The 16,158-nt window shown below is 34.9% G+C and overlaps 1 protein-coding gene across 12 annotated transcripts in view; it reads right to left on the bottom strand.

Moving 5' to 3' along the window:
- The window catches only part of DLG1 (discs large MAGUK scaffold protein 1), a 257,844-nt gene that overhangs the window by 65,629 nt on the left and 176,057 nt on the right, over nt 1-16,158 (bottom strand). For all 12 annotated transcript variants that reach the window (XM_026496015.4, XM_057306847.1, XM_048214738.2 and 9 more), the window contains 2 exons: nt 13,657-13,777; nt 9,597-9,753 (listed from right to left, as the gene is read on the bottom strand). In XM_026496015.4, coding sequence (XP_026351800.2) covers nt 9,597-9,753; nt 13,657-13,777 — 278 coding nt within the window. The remainder of the gene's footprint in view (nt 1-9,596; nt 9,754-13,656; nt 13,778-16,158) is intronic.

Genomic DNA, 16,158 nt, shown 5'->3' with positions numbered 1-16,158 from the left:
TAGGGGTAGTGGCAGAGGTAGAGAACCTCAAGCAGACTCCCCAGTGAGCGTGGAGCCTGACACAGGGTTCGATCTCACGATCCTGAGACTGTGACCTGAGCCAAAACCAAGAGTCAGACACTCAACTGACTGAGACCCCCAGGTGCCCCCCAGATTCTGTTTTTTTAAAATCTATCCTGTCAATATCTGTCTTTTAATTGGAGTGTTTAATTCATTTACATTAAATGTAGTTATTGAAAAAGATTTGTATCATCTATTTTGCTATTTATTTTCTTCATGTCTGATATCTTTTGTTCCTTTATTCCTCCATTTCTACCTTCTTTTGTTAAACATAATTTCTAGTATACCACTTTAACTGCCTTGCTTATTATATATATTTTCAGTTATTTATCTTAGTGGTTTCTCTGGATTATAACTAAATAATGTTCTACTTTGGATTAATACCATCTTAATTTCATTGGTATATAAAACTCTGCTCCTATATAACTCTGTGCCCTCTACTTGCCTTGTGATACTATTGTCACATAAATTATGTCTTTATAAAATATGTGCCCATAAGCACAGATTTAAATTATTCCTTTATTCAGTCGTCTTTTGAATCAGACAGGAGAAAAAAGAAGTTACAAACAAAAAATACACCTAGACTGTATTACATTTATCTATGTAGTTACCTTTAACAACACTCTTTATTTCTTCATATGGATTTAGGCTACTGTCTACTGTCCTTTTTATTTCAGTCTAAAGGATTCCCTTTAGTATTTCTTGTAGGACAGATCTACTAGAGATTAACTTCCTCGGCTCTTGTTTACTTGGGAACGTCTTGATTTGTTGTTTCTGAAGGGCAGTTTTGCTCCTGGATATAGAATCCTTGGTTAATAACTTTTTTCTTTCAGGACTTTGAGTATGTCATCCTACTGTCTTCTGGCTTCCATGGTTTTTGATGAGAAATCAGCTGTTAATCTTATTGAAGATCCCCTGTATGTAATGAATCATTTCTCTCTACTATCAACATTCATTATTTGTCTTCTGACAGTTTGATTATGATATGTCCATGGTATTAGATCTCTTCAAGTTTATTCTACTTGGAGTTCATCACCAAGCTTCTCAGATGTATACAATGTTTTTCATCACATTTTGAAAGTTTTCGGTCATTATTTACTCAAATAATCTTTGCCGCTTCCTAGCTCTCCTGTCATTCTGTGACTTCATTATGTATATGCTGTAAACTTGATGATATTCCACAAGTCTTTGAGGCTCTTAATTTTTCTTCATTCTTTAATTTTTTTTCCTGTTCTTCATCTGGATAATCTCAAGAGATGCATCTTTAAGTCTGCTGATTTTTTCTTCTGCTAGCTCATAGCTGTTTTTGAGTTTGTCTAGAGCACTTCTGCTTTTCAGTTATTGTATTTTTCAACTCCAGAGTTTCTATTTGGTTCTTTTTTATAATACAAATCTCTTTATTGGTAGTCTCTACTTGCTGAGATACTGTTCCTTTATTTTTCTTTTCATTATTTAGCTCTTTGAACGTATTTAAAATATCTGATTTAATGTCTTGGTTTAGTAAATCCAATGTTCTGCTTCCTTAGGGACAGTTTCTATTGATTGCTTTTTTCCCCCAGTGTACAGGCCATATTTTCTTGTTTTTCCGCAGGTGTCATGATTTTTTTGTGGAAAACCAGACACTTAATATAATGTAGCAACTCTGGAAATCAGATATGTCCCCTGCCCTGGGTGTGTTATTGTTGCTGCTTATGATAGTTGTTTTGGTGGCTTTTCTGGTTTTGGTGAAATTTCTATGAAATCTGTATTTTTTTGTGTGTTTGCCAATGAAGTCTCTGCCTGGTTAGCTAAGTGGCCAGTTAATGACTGGAAAGAGATTTTGTTTAATGCCTGATTCTTTGCTGAAAGGCTCTGTATGCATGTTGGGTAATGCCTTCAAAACACAGCTAGGCAATTGATAACTCTGCCTTAATTGTCACTTTCTGTCCACCCAGAGCCTCATGGTCAGTCAGATGTGAGAGTTTAGGACCTTTTCAGGTCTTTCCTGAGCATGCACAGTGTCCAGAACATAAATTCCTAGATTCCAAGGAATATGTCAGAGTTTTTCAAAGGCCTTAATGGAGAGCTCATTCCCTAGTTTGTCCTTTTAAGCTTTTGATTAATCTCCTGTTTGCTCCAACTATTATCCAATGTCGCAGGCAGCCACAATGTGCCTATAATTGTTTTGAACAAATACCCCAGGGAAAAGGCTTTTGCACTGGTGGAGCTCTGATTCAGGTCAAAACAGAGAGCTTTGCAAATGGGTTTTTAAAGAACCATCAGACAGATCAGATTATGACAATTCTCTGGGAAAGAGGATCTGAAAGTTTTACTTTCTTGTTCTCTACTGGCTGTGAGGTTACTGGTTTTCATTATAAATGTGGACTATTTCTCAAGGCTAATGAGATGCTGGAGAAAAGAGGATGGGACTTAAGCAAGTTAAAACTCCAAAAGCTCACTCTTACGAAGATTTGGCATTTTTTTTTTTTTTCTGAATAAACTTCCTGAATTGCTGCAAGCCTTTGGTTAAATTCCAGAGTTCTGAAGAACTTCATTCTGACAATTCTGGCCACTTTTCTCACTTTCTTTATAGGGGAGAGAATTTTCACTGAAATCTTTTGGGTCACTTGTGATTCTAAGATTCTATGAGTCTAAATTTTTAGCAAATATAAATTGTCAATTGTATTCTACACCATACTTCTCATAACTGGAATAAGAGTAATACCTAATTTATACCAAATGGAAAACTACAGCGTTCTATATATGTAATGAATCTTGATTTCAAAAGCTTCTTTCTTCCACAAAATTAAATGTATCAAAAACAATATTTTATAAAACCTATGATTTATTTCCATGCTTTCCCAAATAACTTACTTATACTTTTCTCAGTGATGCGGGTTATCATTAAGAACGTCAATAAAAAGGATGGTCTTTAGAACAGTAGTTTACAAAGTTTGGTCCCTAGAGCAGCAACATCAGTATCTCATGAAAACTTGTTAGAAATACAGAATTTTAGATCCTAACCAAGTCATACTGAATTGAAAACTTGTCTAAGGAGGTACTTTGTTCCTAACTAACAGGCTTTTATTTTAGTTTTGAATATCTTTTTTCATGTTTTCCTCCTGCGGTCTTTCCTATTGCTCTCAGGGTGTTTCCCTAGAGAAGATGAGTAAGCATAAATATTTTAAGGCTATTAATGCATACACCCTAACATAAGGCTGTATGTAACTTACACTCACATTAGGGTGAGCAAGTAGCCTGAACTGCCTGGGATTTTCAGTTTTAAAATCAAGACTAAAGGCACTTCCAGACATGGGGCTTTCAGTGCTAGAACTGGGAAAGTTCTGGGTGAACAAGTTTGTGTTGGTCAGTCTAACATACCCTAGCAATATGTCAGTGACCCATATAAAGTTGTCCCACATGGACAATTTAAAATAACACCTATTTTTGCTTTGAATTTTTTGCACCTAACTCTAAGCCAACTGAAAATTTATTTTGACACAAAGTGTGAAGTGAGGCTCTAAGCTAATTTTATTCCCCTAAACAACTAGCTAATTTGTCTAACATTTATTTTTAACAAACTCATTCCACCAATTTGTCCTTATCATACTGTAACTTATTTAAAAAATTTAAATTACAGTATAAAATTAAAAGGAGTAAAATGTAAAAATTTGAAACAGTTCAGTTGAAAGAATTTTCAACAACTGTATACAACCATGAAACCACAATTCCAAACAAGATATATACCTTTTCCATCATCCAACTCAGAAATTTTCATTGTACCTCTTTATAATCAGACAACCACCAGCTACCACTCTCTGACTTCTCTCAATAGAAATTATTGTGTACTCATGATTACCATGTAACTGGAATCTTACTGTACATGTTTTTGTGGTGTTTTTACTCAATGTGATATTCTTTATCACATGTTAATATGATATGTTGTTGTGTTTCAGTAGTTTATCACTTTTTATTGGTGAGTAGCATTATACTGTATAAATGTACTCCAACTTACTTAGCTATTTTACTATTGATAGACACTTGAGTCATTTCCAGATCTAAATTATTATTAACAAGGCTGTTATGAACATTTCTGTTAACTGTTTCTGTAGACATGATTTCTTGGGTAAAATCTGGGTGATAAGGTTAGCTGTATGTTTAATTTCTCAAAAACTTCCCCCAAAATTCTTGTAGTGATTGTACAATACACCCAACAGTAATGAACGAGAGCTACCAGTACTCCACAACCTCACCAATGTTTGTCATCAATTTTTTTTCTTTAGCCATTCAACTGGGTGAGATACGGGATATATGCTGGACCCCACAGTTAAAAATCCACATATAACTTTTGACTCTCCAAAATCTTAACTAGCAATAGCCTACTCTTTACTAGAAGTCTTACCAACTGTATATGTATTATATACTTTATTCTTACAATAAACTGCAGAAAATGTTATTAATAAAATCATGGCAGGGGGCACCTGGCTCAGTTGGTTAAGTGAACTCTTGATTTCAGCTCAGGTTGAACCCCGCATCACATCAAGCTCTCTGCTCAATGGGAAGTCTGACTGTCTCCCTCTCCCTTTGCCCCTCCCCTCACTCGTGCGCTTTATCTCTCTCTCTCAAATAATAAATAAATAAATCCTAAAAAGAAAAGCATAAGGAAAATACATTTAGCACACTGGACTGTATTTATCAAAAAAAAAAAATCTGCATATAAGTAGACGCATGCAGTTCAACCCTGTGTTGTTCAAGGATCACCTGTATCTCCTTTTATTTAGGCATAATTTACCTTCAATAAATTAATCTTTTTAGTTTACACTTAAGAGTTTTGACAACTGCATATGTTGTGTAGACACTGTCACAATCAAGATACAGAAAAGTTAAATCACTCCCACCTAAATTCCTACAAATCCCTTTATTTCCTGTGTTTTTTGCACTCTCTGATGTCTCATGTTAAGTACCTCTTCATGTGCTTATAAGCCATTCATATATCTTGTCTTGTGAAATATCTGTTTAATTCTTCTGCTCATTTAAAAAACTGGGTTACTCAATCTTTTTATTGTTAATTTGTGGGAGATGTTTATGTATTCTGGATACAAGTCTTTTGTCAGATACAAGCAGTAAGAATATTTTTTCCTACTCTGTTGCTTGCCAATTTGGTTTTTTAATGCACCCTTTTTATGGTTAGTATTTTATGTATCTTGTCCAAGAGACCGTTCTCTACTGCAGGGTTGCAAAGATATCCTCCTATGTTTTCTTCTCGGAGGATTATGGTTTGGGCTTTACACTTAGATTTATAAGCCACGTAGAATTTTTATATCTGGACTAAGATGGGGTTGAAGTTCATGTTTTTTTCATATAGATATTTAGTTGTTTTGCATCATTTATTAAAAAAGATTTTCTTTTCCTGATTTCAGCTCAGGTCATGACCTGGGGGTTGTGAGATAGAGCCCCGCGGTGGGCTCTGTGCTTGGCTGGGAGTCTGCTTGACATTCTCTCTTCTCCGCCCTCAACCGCTCGTGCTTTCTCTCTCTCTAAAATAAATAAATGTTTACAAAGGACTTTCTTTTCACCACTGAACTGACTTAGCCCCCTAGTCCATTTAAGAAATTTAGTCTAATTCAAGTTCACTAAGATTTTCTCGTATATTTATTTTCTCCTAGAAATTTAGTTCTATCATCCAATTTCAATTAATTTTTATAAATGATGAATGATAAGAACACAAATTTCTTTTTTCTTTTGTACACTTATTTCATCAATTATGGAAGAAGGTGTTTAAATCTCCAATTTGATGGCGGATTTTTCCATTTCTTTCCTTAGTTCTGGCAATTTTTGCTTCATGTATTTTGAAAGAATTATTAGGCACATGCACACTGAACACTGTTAGGTCTTCATGATGAAATAATGTTTTTCATCATTATAAAAATTTATCAATAATACTATTTGCCTTGAAGTTTATTTTGCCTCACAGGAGTAGTCACACCATCTTTCATATGTTATTTATATAGTTTACTTTCTTCTACTCTTACTTAGAACATATGAGTCTTTATATTTAAAGTGAATTTCTGGTGAAGAGTATATATTTGGGTCTTGGTTTTTTTTTTGAACCAAGCTGATAATTTCTGCATCTTAATTAAGACTGTTAAATGCAATGCAGATACTAACAGAGTTGGATCTCAATCTCACATCTTCATATTGCTTTTTACTTACTCTTTTTCCCCCTCCTTTTCTGCCTTTGTTTGTAAGCTGCATGTATTTTTTTTATATTTCACTTTATTCCCTGTATTGAATTTTTAAAACTATAGCTCCTTGGAGTATTTTAGGGCTTCCTCCAGAAATGACATGTAAATAGAAGATATCACAGTCCACTTTCAAATAATTTTATATCACTTCACAAACTATAAGAAACACTAGTATAATTCCATTTTCCCTGTCAGTTTGTGCTCTAGTGCCCTTACATTTTACTTCGACATGTCGTAACACCCTAGTATACAAGGCAATTATTTTTGTTTTAAATAGCTATTAGTCTTATAAAATATGTACAATTATTTTTTTTAATTTAAAAATGTATCTTTTATATTTATCCAGATACTCTTTCTGTTATTCTTAATCTCCTTCTGCAGATCTGGTATAATTTCTCCTTAACCAGAACAATTTCTTCTAGTATTTCTTGTAGGTTTGCAAGGGACAAGTTCTCTAAGCTATTATAAGTAGGTCTCATTTGCTGAGCTTCATAGACTTTGGGTTGGTATTTTTCATCAGTTTTAGAAAATTGTCATTATGTCTTCAAAGATTCTGTCTCCTCCTTATTAGACTGATACTGTTCCATAGGATCTTGGATGCTCTGGTCTGCTTTTTCTTCCCAAATTCTACACACCGCCCCTTATATTTCAGCTTGGAAACTTTGTCTGTCCTATGCTCAAGTTCATGGATTCTTCACTTTGTTGAGTCCAGTGTGCTATTAAGTCTTTTAAATAAAATTTTCATTTGTGACAGGTTTTTTTTTTTATTTCTAGCCATTCCATGTGATCTTTTTTTTGTAGTATTGATACCTCTGCCTAAATTCTCCAATCTTTTTATCCATATTTTCTACCTTTTCTCCTATATTCTTTAGCATTTATCATCATCATCATGAATTTATCAGACTTATTTTCAAGTCCCTGTTTGATAAATTCACCATCTAAGCCTTCTCTTGATTTAATTCTATTGACTGCTTTCTGCCTTGACAACTAGTTTTTTTTTCTTTCTTTTTTGCATATTTTGTAATTTTTAATTCTAAAGTAGACAATTTCAGGTTAAACAACAATAGAGGCTGAAACAAATACTATTTAATTCCAGAACAGGGTACAACTTTTGTGTTGGGCCATGACAGTGAGGGAACTACAACTGCATTTTACTGTAGTTTTAAATTAAGTTTAGTTTCATGTTTTGAGAGCAGGATTATGACTTTTTCCCCTGAGGGACGTAAGATGGGAGTACTAGCACTAGATCCTGGAGATTACAAGGATCACTTAATGTTTTATAGCTGAACTACTGATTTTTCAAACTGTCTGCTTTATAAACCTGCTGCCAGCTTTCTGAGTTGTTGGTAAGTTCTCTTTGTTCTCAAGACCTGTCCCAGGCTTGCTGTGTCCTGGAGATATCACTCTGTCCACATAGTCTCAAAGGGCTTTTTCTGAACTCTCTTTCCTCCCCCCACTCTCATCTCTTAACAGCTCAAGTACAGAGTTCCAAGGGCTGGTTTTCACAGATCTGCCCAAGGTCCCTATTTTTATTGAGCAGGTGCCTTGTATGAGTCAGGAATGATTTTTTCTCAATTCTCTTCTGTTGGTTCCCAACCTTTGCTTTATTGCATCTGAGCACTCAGTGAAGACCAATAGGAAAGAGCTGACAGGTGTAAGACTTGCTCTGTGGCTTCCTAGCATTTTTATTAGTTTTCTAGTCCAGTGATGCCATTACATGTTAGATAAAGTTTTGGCTGGTTTTCTTCATCCCCATCTATTCTTTCTCTTTCTCCCATCACTCTATCAAGTACTACTGAAAACAAACTCACAATGCAAAATTTAGAATAAAACAATTTATCACAGGTCACATGTATTAGTTACCTATAAGCTTCAAAAAATAGAACTATTATTTATGGCACTTAAGATAAATAGGTTTGGGGTGCCTGGGTGGCTCAGTCGCTAAGCATCTGCCTTCAGCTCAGCTCATGATCCTAGGGTCCTGGGATTGAGCCCCTGGGATCGAGCTCCTGCTCAGCGGGAAGCCTGCTTCTCCCTCTCCCACTCCCCCTGCTTGTGTTCCCTCTCTCGCTGTGTCTCTCTCTGTCAAATAAAGTCTTTAAAAAAAAAAAAAAAGATAAATAGGATTAAAGGAAAAATCTAAAAGAATATTAGAAACTATAAATAACAAAGAATCCACAAAACCACCAAGACAGACTGAAAAAAGAACCACAAAGAATTTCTAGAAAGCAAAGGGTACTCTGAAATTAAAAAATTAGCTTTGGCTTAAAGAGCAGATGAAGAAAATTTATGAACTAGAAAAGAGATCTAACTGAAATTAAATACAAGGAGAGAGAGCTGATAAATATGAAATTGGGGTTAAAAGATTGCAGAACAGAAAGATAATATCCTTTCATAGGAATTAAAGAAGGACAGAATCCACACAATGTGGGAAAGGCAAAATTTGAAAAAATAATGGCTAATGTTCCAGAATTGATTAAGGAACTGATCCTCTGATCCAGGAACACAATGAATCCCAAACAGAATAAATAAAATGCTAGACATAAACACAAAAAGGAAAAACAAACCAAATCACTTGCAAACAATACACAGTGCAGATCTTTTTTGTAAATAGCAACAAAAGAAGCCAGATAGCTTAAAACAGTATCTTCAAAGTACTGACAGACAACAGCTGTCAACCTAGCACTTTAGACTGAATTATATTTACAAGTGAGGGTGAAATAAAGATAATTTAATGAGGCAAATATGAAGCAAAAAAGAGCCATATTAATATCAGGCAATATAGCTTCTAGGGTAAAAATTATTATTATAAAGAGGATTATTACATAATGATAAAAAAATTCAACTCACCAGGAAGGAGTAATGATTCTAAACTTAGATGCATCCAATAACGTAGTTTCAAAGACATAAAAATTCAAAATCGCTGCAAGGACAAACTGCTAAACCCACTATCACATTCAGATAGCTTAAAAAATTTCTTTTAATAATAGATCAAACAGACAATAGATTAAAATCTGTACTACATAAATAACAAGGTTAGTTAACATACAGATAACCTTGCAGTCAACAAATAGAAAATATATACTTTCTTCAAGCACATTTATAAAGACAGATCCCTCTACAGGTAAGTCAAATATCAAAAGAAAACACGTTCTCTGACAACACTGAAATCCTACAATTAAGTTGCAAAATGGTAAGAAAATAACCAAAATATCTCCCATAACTTTAGGATGTAAAAAAAACAAAACAAAACATTTAATAACAGGTCATAGTTATAATAATAAAAACATTATTTTGATTAACATATCCTACCGATATAATACGATCTCCTTTTCTGAGCTCTCCACTAAGATCAGCAGGTCCTCCAGCCAAAATAAAGGAAATAAATATTCCTTCTCCATCTTCACCTCCTACAATGTTGAAACCAAGGCCTGTTGAGCCACGATGAAGAACAACTTTTCTAGGTTCCCTAAAAAATTAGAAAAGTATTGAACACCTTAGAAATTTTATACACAACTTGACATTTTATCAGTGAAAATTCTCTATTGATAAGTCTTATATTATTAAACTATAAAGAAAGCTAGATGAAAGTTAAAAAGGTTTTGAAGACAAACAGTAGAGATTCTAAGCCTACAAATTAGGCTTAGACATTAAAAGGAAAAATTCTAATTTTAAATAAAAGCAAAAAACTCATGTTAAAAACCAAAGATTTTTGTTCAAAACACACATGAAACTAAAACAAAAAGGAGAAAAAAATGTGGTAATTAAAAAAAATAATGACATAAAGAACCTACTCAAGATATTTTAGGGATCCTTCCATATAATGTGGAATAATCTTAACTATTTGATAAAAATCTAAACTGGCATTTTCTAGTCATAGAGAGGTTTTCATCATTAATCAGCTTTGCCAGTTCACTTACACGGTTAATAAAATTATATTTTCTTGTCAAAAATAGTAAAACCAAATAATAAATTGTTTGGGAAATATTAAACACATATACACATATATAAAAGAAAAAATGGAATAATAAATCCAAATTCAGGAAGACAGTTCACTTGGTGAGGCAGTGTAGGAGAGGCATGGTAAGATCAGGGCACAATAGGTTTCACTATATTGATGTTTTATTTCACTGTTAGATGATAGACTAATAGTTTAAGGTTTCTACTACTTTAAAACATATATGGAGGAGGTGGGAGGGAGGATGGGTTAAATGGGTGATGGGTATTAAGGACTTGTGATGAGCACTGGGTGTTGTTTGTAAGTGATGAATCACTATATTCTACACCTGGAACTAATATTATACTGTATGTTAACTAACTGGAATTAAAATAAAAACTTAAAAAGAAAAAAATAATATATGTATGAAGCAAAAAGCCACACATATATACATTAGTTTTATATAAATAATAATTCAAAATACTCTGCTAAAATCCAACAGTATCTCAGAGGAAAATAAATTCTGATTCTTCAAATGACATAAGCACACGAAAAGATGTTCAACATCATTAATCATTGGAGAAATGCATAAAATCACAAGATACATCCCACCTACTACAATGGCTATAAAAAAAAAACAGAACAGAAAAAACAAGTGTTCGTGAGGATGTGGAGAAACTGGAAGCCTCATATATTGATGGTGGGAATGTAAAATGGCATGGTTGCTATAAAAAACAAATGGTTCCTCATAAATGTAAACATACATTGACTGTGCGACTCGGCAATTCCACTCCTCAGTATATATCCAAAGGAAGTGAAAACAAGGATGCAAGCAGATACGTGCAAGCCAATGTTGTTGTTTTTTTAAATATTTTATTTATTCATTTGAGATACAGAGAGAGAGAGAGAGCATGAGCGGGGGGAGAGGCAGAAGGCAAGGGAGAAGCAGGCTCCCCGCTGAGCCAGGAGCCCGATGTGGGGCTTGATCCCAGGACCCAGGGATCATGACCTGAGCTGAAGGCAGATGCTTAACTGACTGAGCCACCCAGGCGCTCCAAGCCAATGTTTATCAGAGCATTATCCTCAATACCCAAAAGGTGGAAACAACCCAAGTGTCCATCAACAGATGAATGGATAAATAAAATGTGGTATATACACATAATGGAATATTATTCAGCCAAAAGGAATGAAGTTTTTTTGTTTTTGTTTTTAAGATTTTATTTATTTGACAGAGAGAGAGAGCACACACAAGCGTGGGAGCGGCAGGCAGAGGGAGAGGGAGAGTAGGCTCCCTGCTAAGCAGGGAGCTTGATGTAGGGCTCAATCCCAGGACCCTGGGATCATGACCTGGGCCAAAGGCAGACGCTTAACTGACTGAGCCACCCAGGCACCCCAGGGATGAAGTTTTGATATATGCTACAACATGGATGAATCTTGAACACGTTATGCTAAATGAAAGAAGTCAGACACAAAAGAATTTTAAGATTACACTTATACGAACAATCTAGAACAGGAAAATGCATAGGACACAGAGTACACTAAACTAGAGGTCACCAGGGACTGGGAGGAGAGAGATGGGAATTATCGCTTAATGGCTACAGTTTGAGGGGGCAAAAAGGTTCTGGAAATAGGTAGTGGTGATGATTGCCTAACACTGTGAATGCAATTAATGTCACTGAATCGCACATTTAAAAAAATTAATAATGTAATATGCCAAAAATCACTGAGTTTACATTTTAAATGGGAGAAGTGTATGATATGTGGATCACATGTCAAAGCTGTTAAAAATAAACTTTAGAATCATCATCCTGTACGTTGGGATTTCTTTTCTTTTCCTTTTTTATTTTATTTTTTTTATTTTTTAAAGATTTTACTTATTTATTTGAGAGACAGAGTGAGTGAGCGGGAGAGCACATGAGCAGGGGCAGAGGGAGAGGGAGAAGCAGGCTCCCCTGTTGAGCAGGCAGCCCGACCCAAGGCTGGATCCCAGGACTACCCTGAGATCATGACCTGAGCTGAAGGCAGATGCTTAACCAACTGAGCCACCCAGGCGCCCTCTTTCCCATTTTTAAAATTGGTCATGTGAGATAACCTCTGAAAGATTGCTTAGGGTCAAACTGTGGAGAAATTCTAATGTGAGGGTAAAGATTTTTGTACTTTATATCTGGACAAAGTCGTGTAATTATCAAAAGGGAGTGATAAAACACGTTTTAGGAAGGCATATGCAGTAATCAACTACCTGATTTTCACAGAAAGGTAAAGAAAACAGGTAGACTTGTGTATTACTAAAAAAGTCCAATACAATATTCTAGAGAAAAGATATATAATGAAAAAAGATGTGGAACAGCAATCAAGACACCAATATAACCTATTTTTTAGTTTGAAAAATATGCAGAAATTAAAGACCAAATAAGCCATTAACTATTTTTCTTCTTTACTTCTATAAATTGGCACTATTAGAAAACAACAACAAAGCCATGACAGATCAGTATAGGAGCATAGCCTAAAGACTAACAGCCTTGAAAATTCATATCACAAAGAGATAACCACAAACACTGTTTTTTCTATTTTCACTCCAAACACAATGCCTGAGCACATATTTATAAATTAAATTTTCAATATTGCTAACTCTTGACAAAAAGGGCATAGATGAATATTCTTTCCTTTCTCACCTTAAAGAGATCACTGCCTAGAGTCAGGAGTCTGACAAGAATTATTACAGTGATGAAAGCTCAAAAATAATAATGCCAACAATAATGCAATTAATAAAAACATAAAATAGACGTTAATCAGCAAACATTTAACGTTAAATGTTATGAAATACTTGTACAAATTATAAAGCAATCTGTATAAACATAACGTCTTATTACTATATTAAATAATGTGAAAGAGATCTAAAATACTTTTCACTTATTTTTTTCCCACCTACTTAAAGAGTTCTTTGGGAATAAAAAGACAGTTAATTTACAAACTTTATTTAAAACAGTAAAGTCAGATCAAGGTAAATTTTAGAAGTGAGGATATCAAGGACACATATTAAGTAAAGAAAATATCGCTTGTTGAATTCTAAACATGAATCAAATGATCGTTATACAAATTTTATGATATATATTAAAGAGGAAAATGTGAAAAGTGAGTTTTAAAATATACATATGTATATTCTTAACTCAGTTTTACCTATGTTAATTTCTAAGCACAATTAACCATTCCTGAGATAAAAGTAATGTTTTTAAAAAGGGAAGTGATTTATTTGGAATATAAAATATTTTTATATTTCAGCCTCTTCAATGAACCCTCCAATGAAAAAATTAAGATTTAAGTTCATTATCTGTCAGTAAAATCTTTTAGTGCTGAAAATTGTGGCTATGTTACTTGGCTGATTATAACTCCTAACAGTCGGCTTTATTTAAGAAGGACAAATGTTCAGTTCCTTACCTCGTAATTTCATCATCTCCAAGCATTGCTTTTGAAACAGGTGAGTATCTGGCTGGTGATGCTGGTGTATGGCCCAAGTAGGAAGATGGGCTAACGTGGTTATCAATAGGTTGAGAAGAAGCTTCAAAAGAAAGAAAGTAAAAAACACTTTAAGTGAAATGAGCCATTCAGTACTGCATATGTGAATTATCAATTTCAAGGTTAGTTAATGTATAACTCATACCCACTTATTTATGTAAGTTGGTAGAAAAGACTTACCAGGTAAAAAATTAGACAAGCTCAAGTTTCCAGGTTAAAACTAGTATAGATATTCAGATCAGTAAAGCAAACTTATACCATTTGATTTCTCTTGAGAAAACAGAACTAAAAAGGAGTTTTACATTAACTGATTTGCACAGTATAGGAAAGGTCATTTAAAAGACTGTCCTAGAAAAGACTATAATACAAAATCTAAAGTACAGTAACTTAATTTTTCTGAGAAGTCATTTTGCAGGTTAAGTTTAAAAAAATTTCTATTACTTAAAATTTAATGATGAATAATGAAAACCAAAAGCTTAAAAATATGCTCAAAAAGATTATGCTCGACAAAATTTTACAATAAATTAAGGGACTTCTGGCTTCCAGTTTGGCATATAAGAAGCTTGGAAGTCATCGCTCTTTGCTTTAACAACAACTAAAACACTAAACAAACTAAAAAATCAACAACTCTTCTTAAATCCTTAAGCTAAGGGTGACGACAGGGCAAACTACTGCCCCCCAAGTTGGAGAAAATGGTAGACAAATACAGAGAATTGTAACTTGCCAGAGCAGAAACCTCTGTGGAAGCTAGTACTGGGGTAGAGGAACCTGAACTGTAACTGGCAAATTGCTGGAGGTTCAGTATGGGCCAGTAAAAACACTCCTGGGGGACCCTGTTATTGGGGGAGCCCAAACATTTGTGAGTTTTACTCCCTGGATCTCTACCAGGCTCTCATAGTGAATAGTGGAGAAAAATCTCCTTGTGTTACTGATAGGAGGAAGGGAAAACAAACCATTTTGAAATACACAAGAACATTCTGTTTTTAATAAGAGTCTGCCCTCAGGAGAAACTATCAAAGCCTAACCTGCTTGGGTTTTATCAGAGACCAGTGACCGGTAAGGGAAATAATCAACTCCAGTCCACTCTAGTCATCCTATCCCATCTAAGGGAGGAAGCGAGAAAACTGAGAAGCACTGTGTAGCTTACATTCTAAAGGTGCAAACTCACTAAAAGACTTGAGACCTGATCACAGGACCAGGAACACTTTCCCTCCCCAACACCTTATTGTCACATTACTAATGGCCTATTTACAGCAGTTCCTTTTACCCAGTACATCATGCCTGGTTATCAGGAAAAAATTATAAGACATAATAAAAAGCAAAAACACAGTTGGAAGAGACAGAGCAAGCATCAGAACAGACTCAGATAATAGCAGCGATGTTGGAATATCAGGCCAGGAATTTAGAACAACAATGATTAGGGGTGCCTGGGTGGCACATTCAGTTAAGTGTCCAACTCTTGGTTTTGGCTCAGGTCGTGATCTCTGCATCAGGAGATCGAGCCCCACATCGGGCTGGTGCTCAGTGTGGAGTCTGCTTAAGACTTTCTCTCCCTGGGGCGCCTGGGTGGCACAGCAGTTGAGCGTCTGCCTTCGGCTCAGGGCGTGATCCCGTGGTTACGGGATCGAGCCCCACATCAGGCTCCTCTGCTATGAGCCTGCTTCTTCCTCTCCTACTCCCCCTGCTTGTGTTTCCTCTCTCGCTGGCTGTCTCTATCTCTGTCAAATAAATAAATAAAATCTTTAAAAAAAAAAAAAAAAAAGACTCTCTCTCCCTCTCCCTCTGCCCCTCCCCCCTGCTCTGTCTCTTTCTAAGATAAATAAATCTTTAAAAAACCACAATGATTAATATGCTAATGGCTCTAGTGGATAAAGTAGACAGTCTGCAAAAACAGATGAGCAATGTAAGCAGAGAGATGGGAATTCTAAGAGAAACAGAATGAAATACTAGACATCAAAAACACTGTTAACAGAAATGAAGAATGCGTTTGATGGGCTTATTAGTAGCCTGGCAATAGCTGAGAAAAGAATCTCTGAACTTGAGGATATCTCAACAGCAACCACTAACACTGAAAAGCAAAGAAAAAAAAAGAATGAAACAAAAGAAACCCAAAACAAAATATCCAAGAATGGTGAGACAGCTACAAAAGGTGTAACATACATGAAATGGGAATACCAAATCTAGAAGGAGAGAAAGAATGGAAGAAATACTTGAAACAATAATGACTAAGAAATCCCCTAAATTAACATCACACATCAAACCGTAGATCTAGGAAGCTCATGAAACACCAATTAGGTTAAATGCCAAGAAAATTATGTGTAGAAATACCCTTTTCAAACTAGAGGGAAAAAAGGGTGGGGGGGAAGGAGAGGAATCTTAAAAGAAGTCACAGGGAAAAAACCCACTATACTGATAGAGGTACAA

Source organism: Ursus arctos, unplaced genomic scaffold, assembly GCF_023065955.2.
Source record: "Ursus arctos isolate Adak ecotype North America unplaced genomic scaffold, UrsArc2.0 scaffold_4, whole genome shotgun sequence".
NCBI classification, from domain to species: domain Eukaryota; kingdom Metazoa; phylum Chordata; class Mammalia; order Carnivora; family Ursidae; genus Ursus; species Ursus arctos.
The sequence above is the reverse complement of the archived record's forward strand: the minus strand, read 5'-3'. Positions and strand labels throughout refer to the sequence as shown.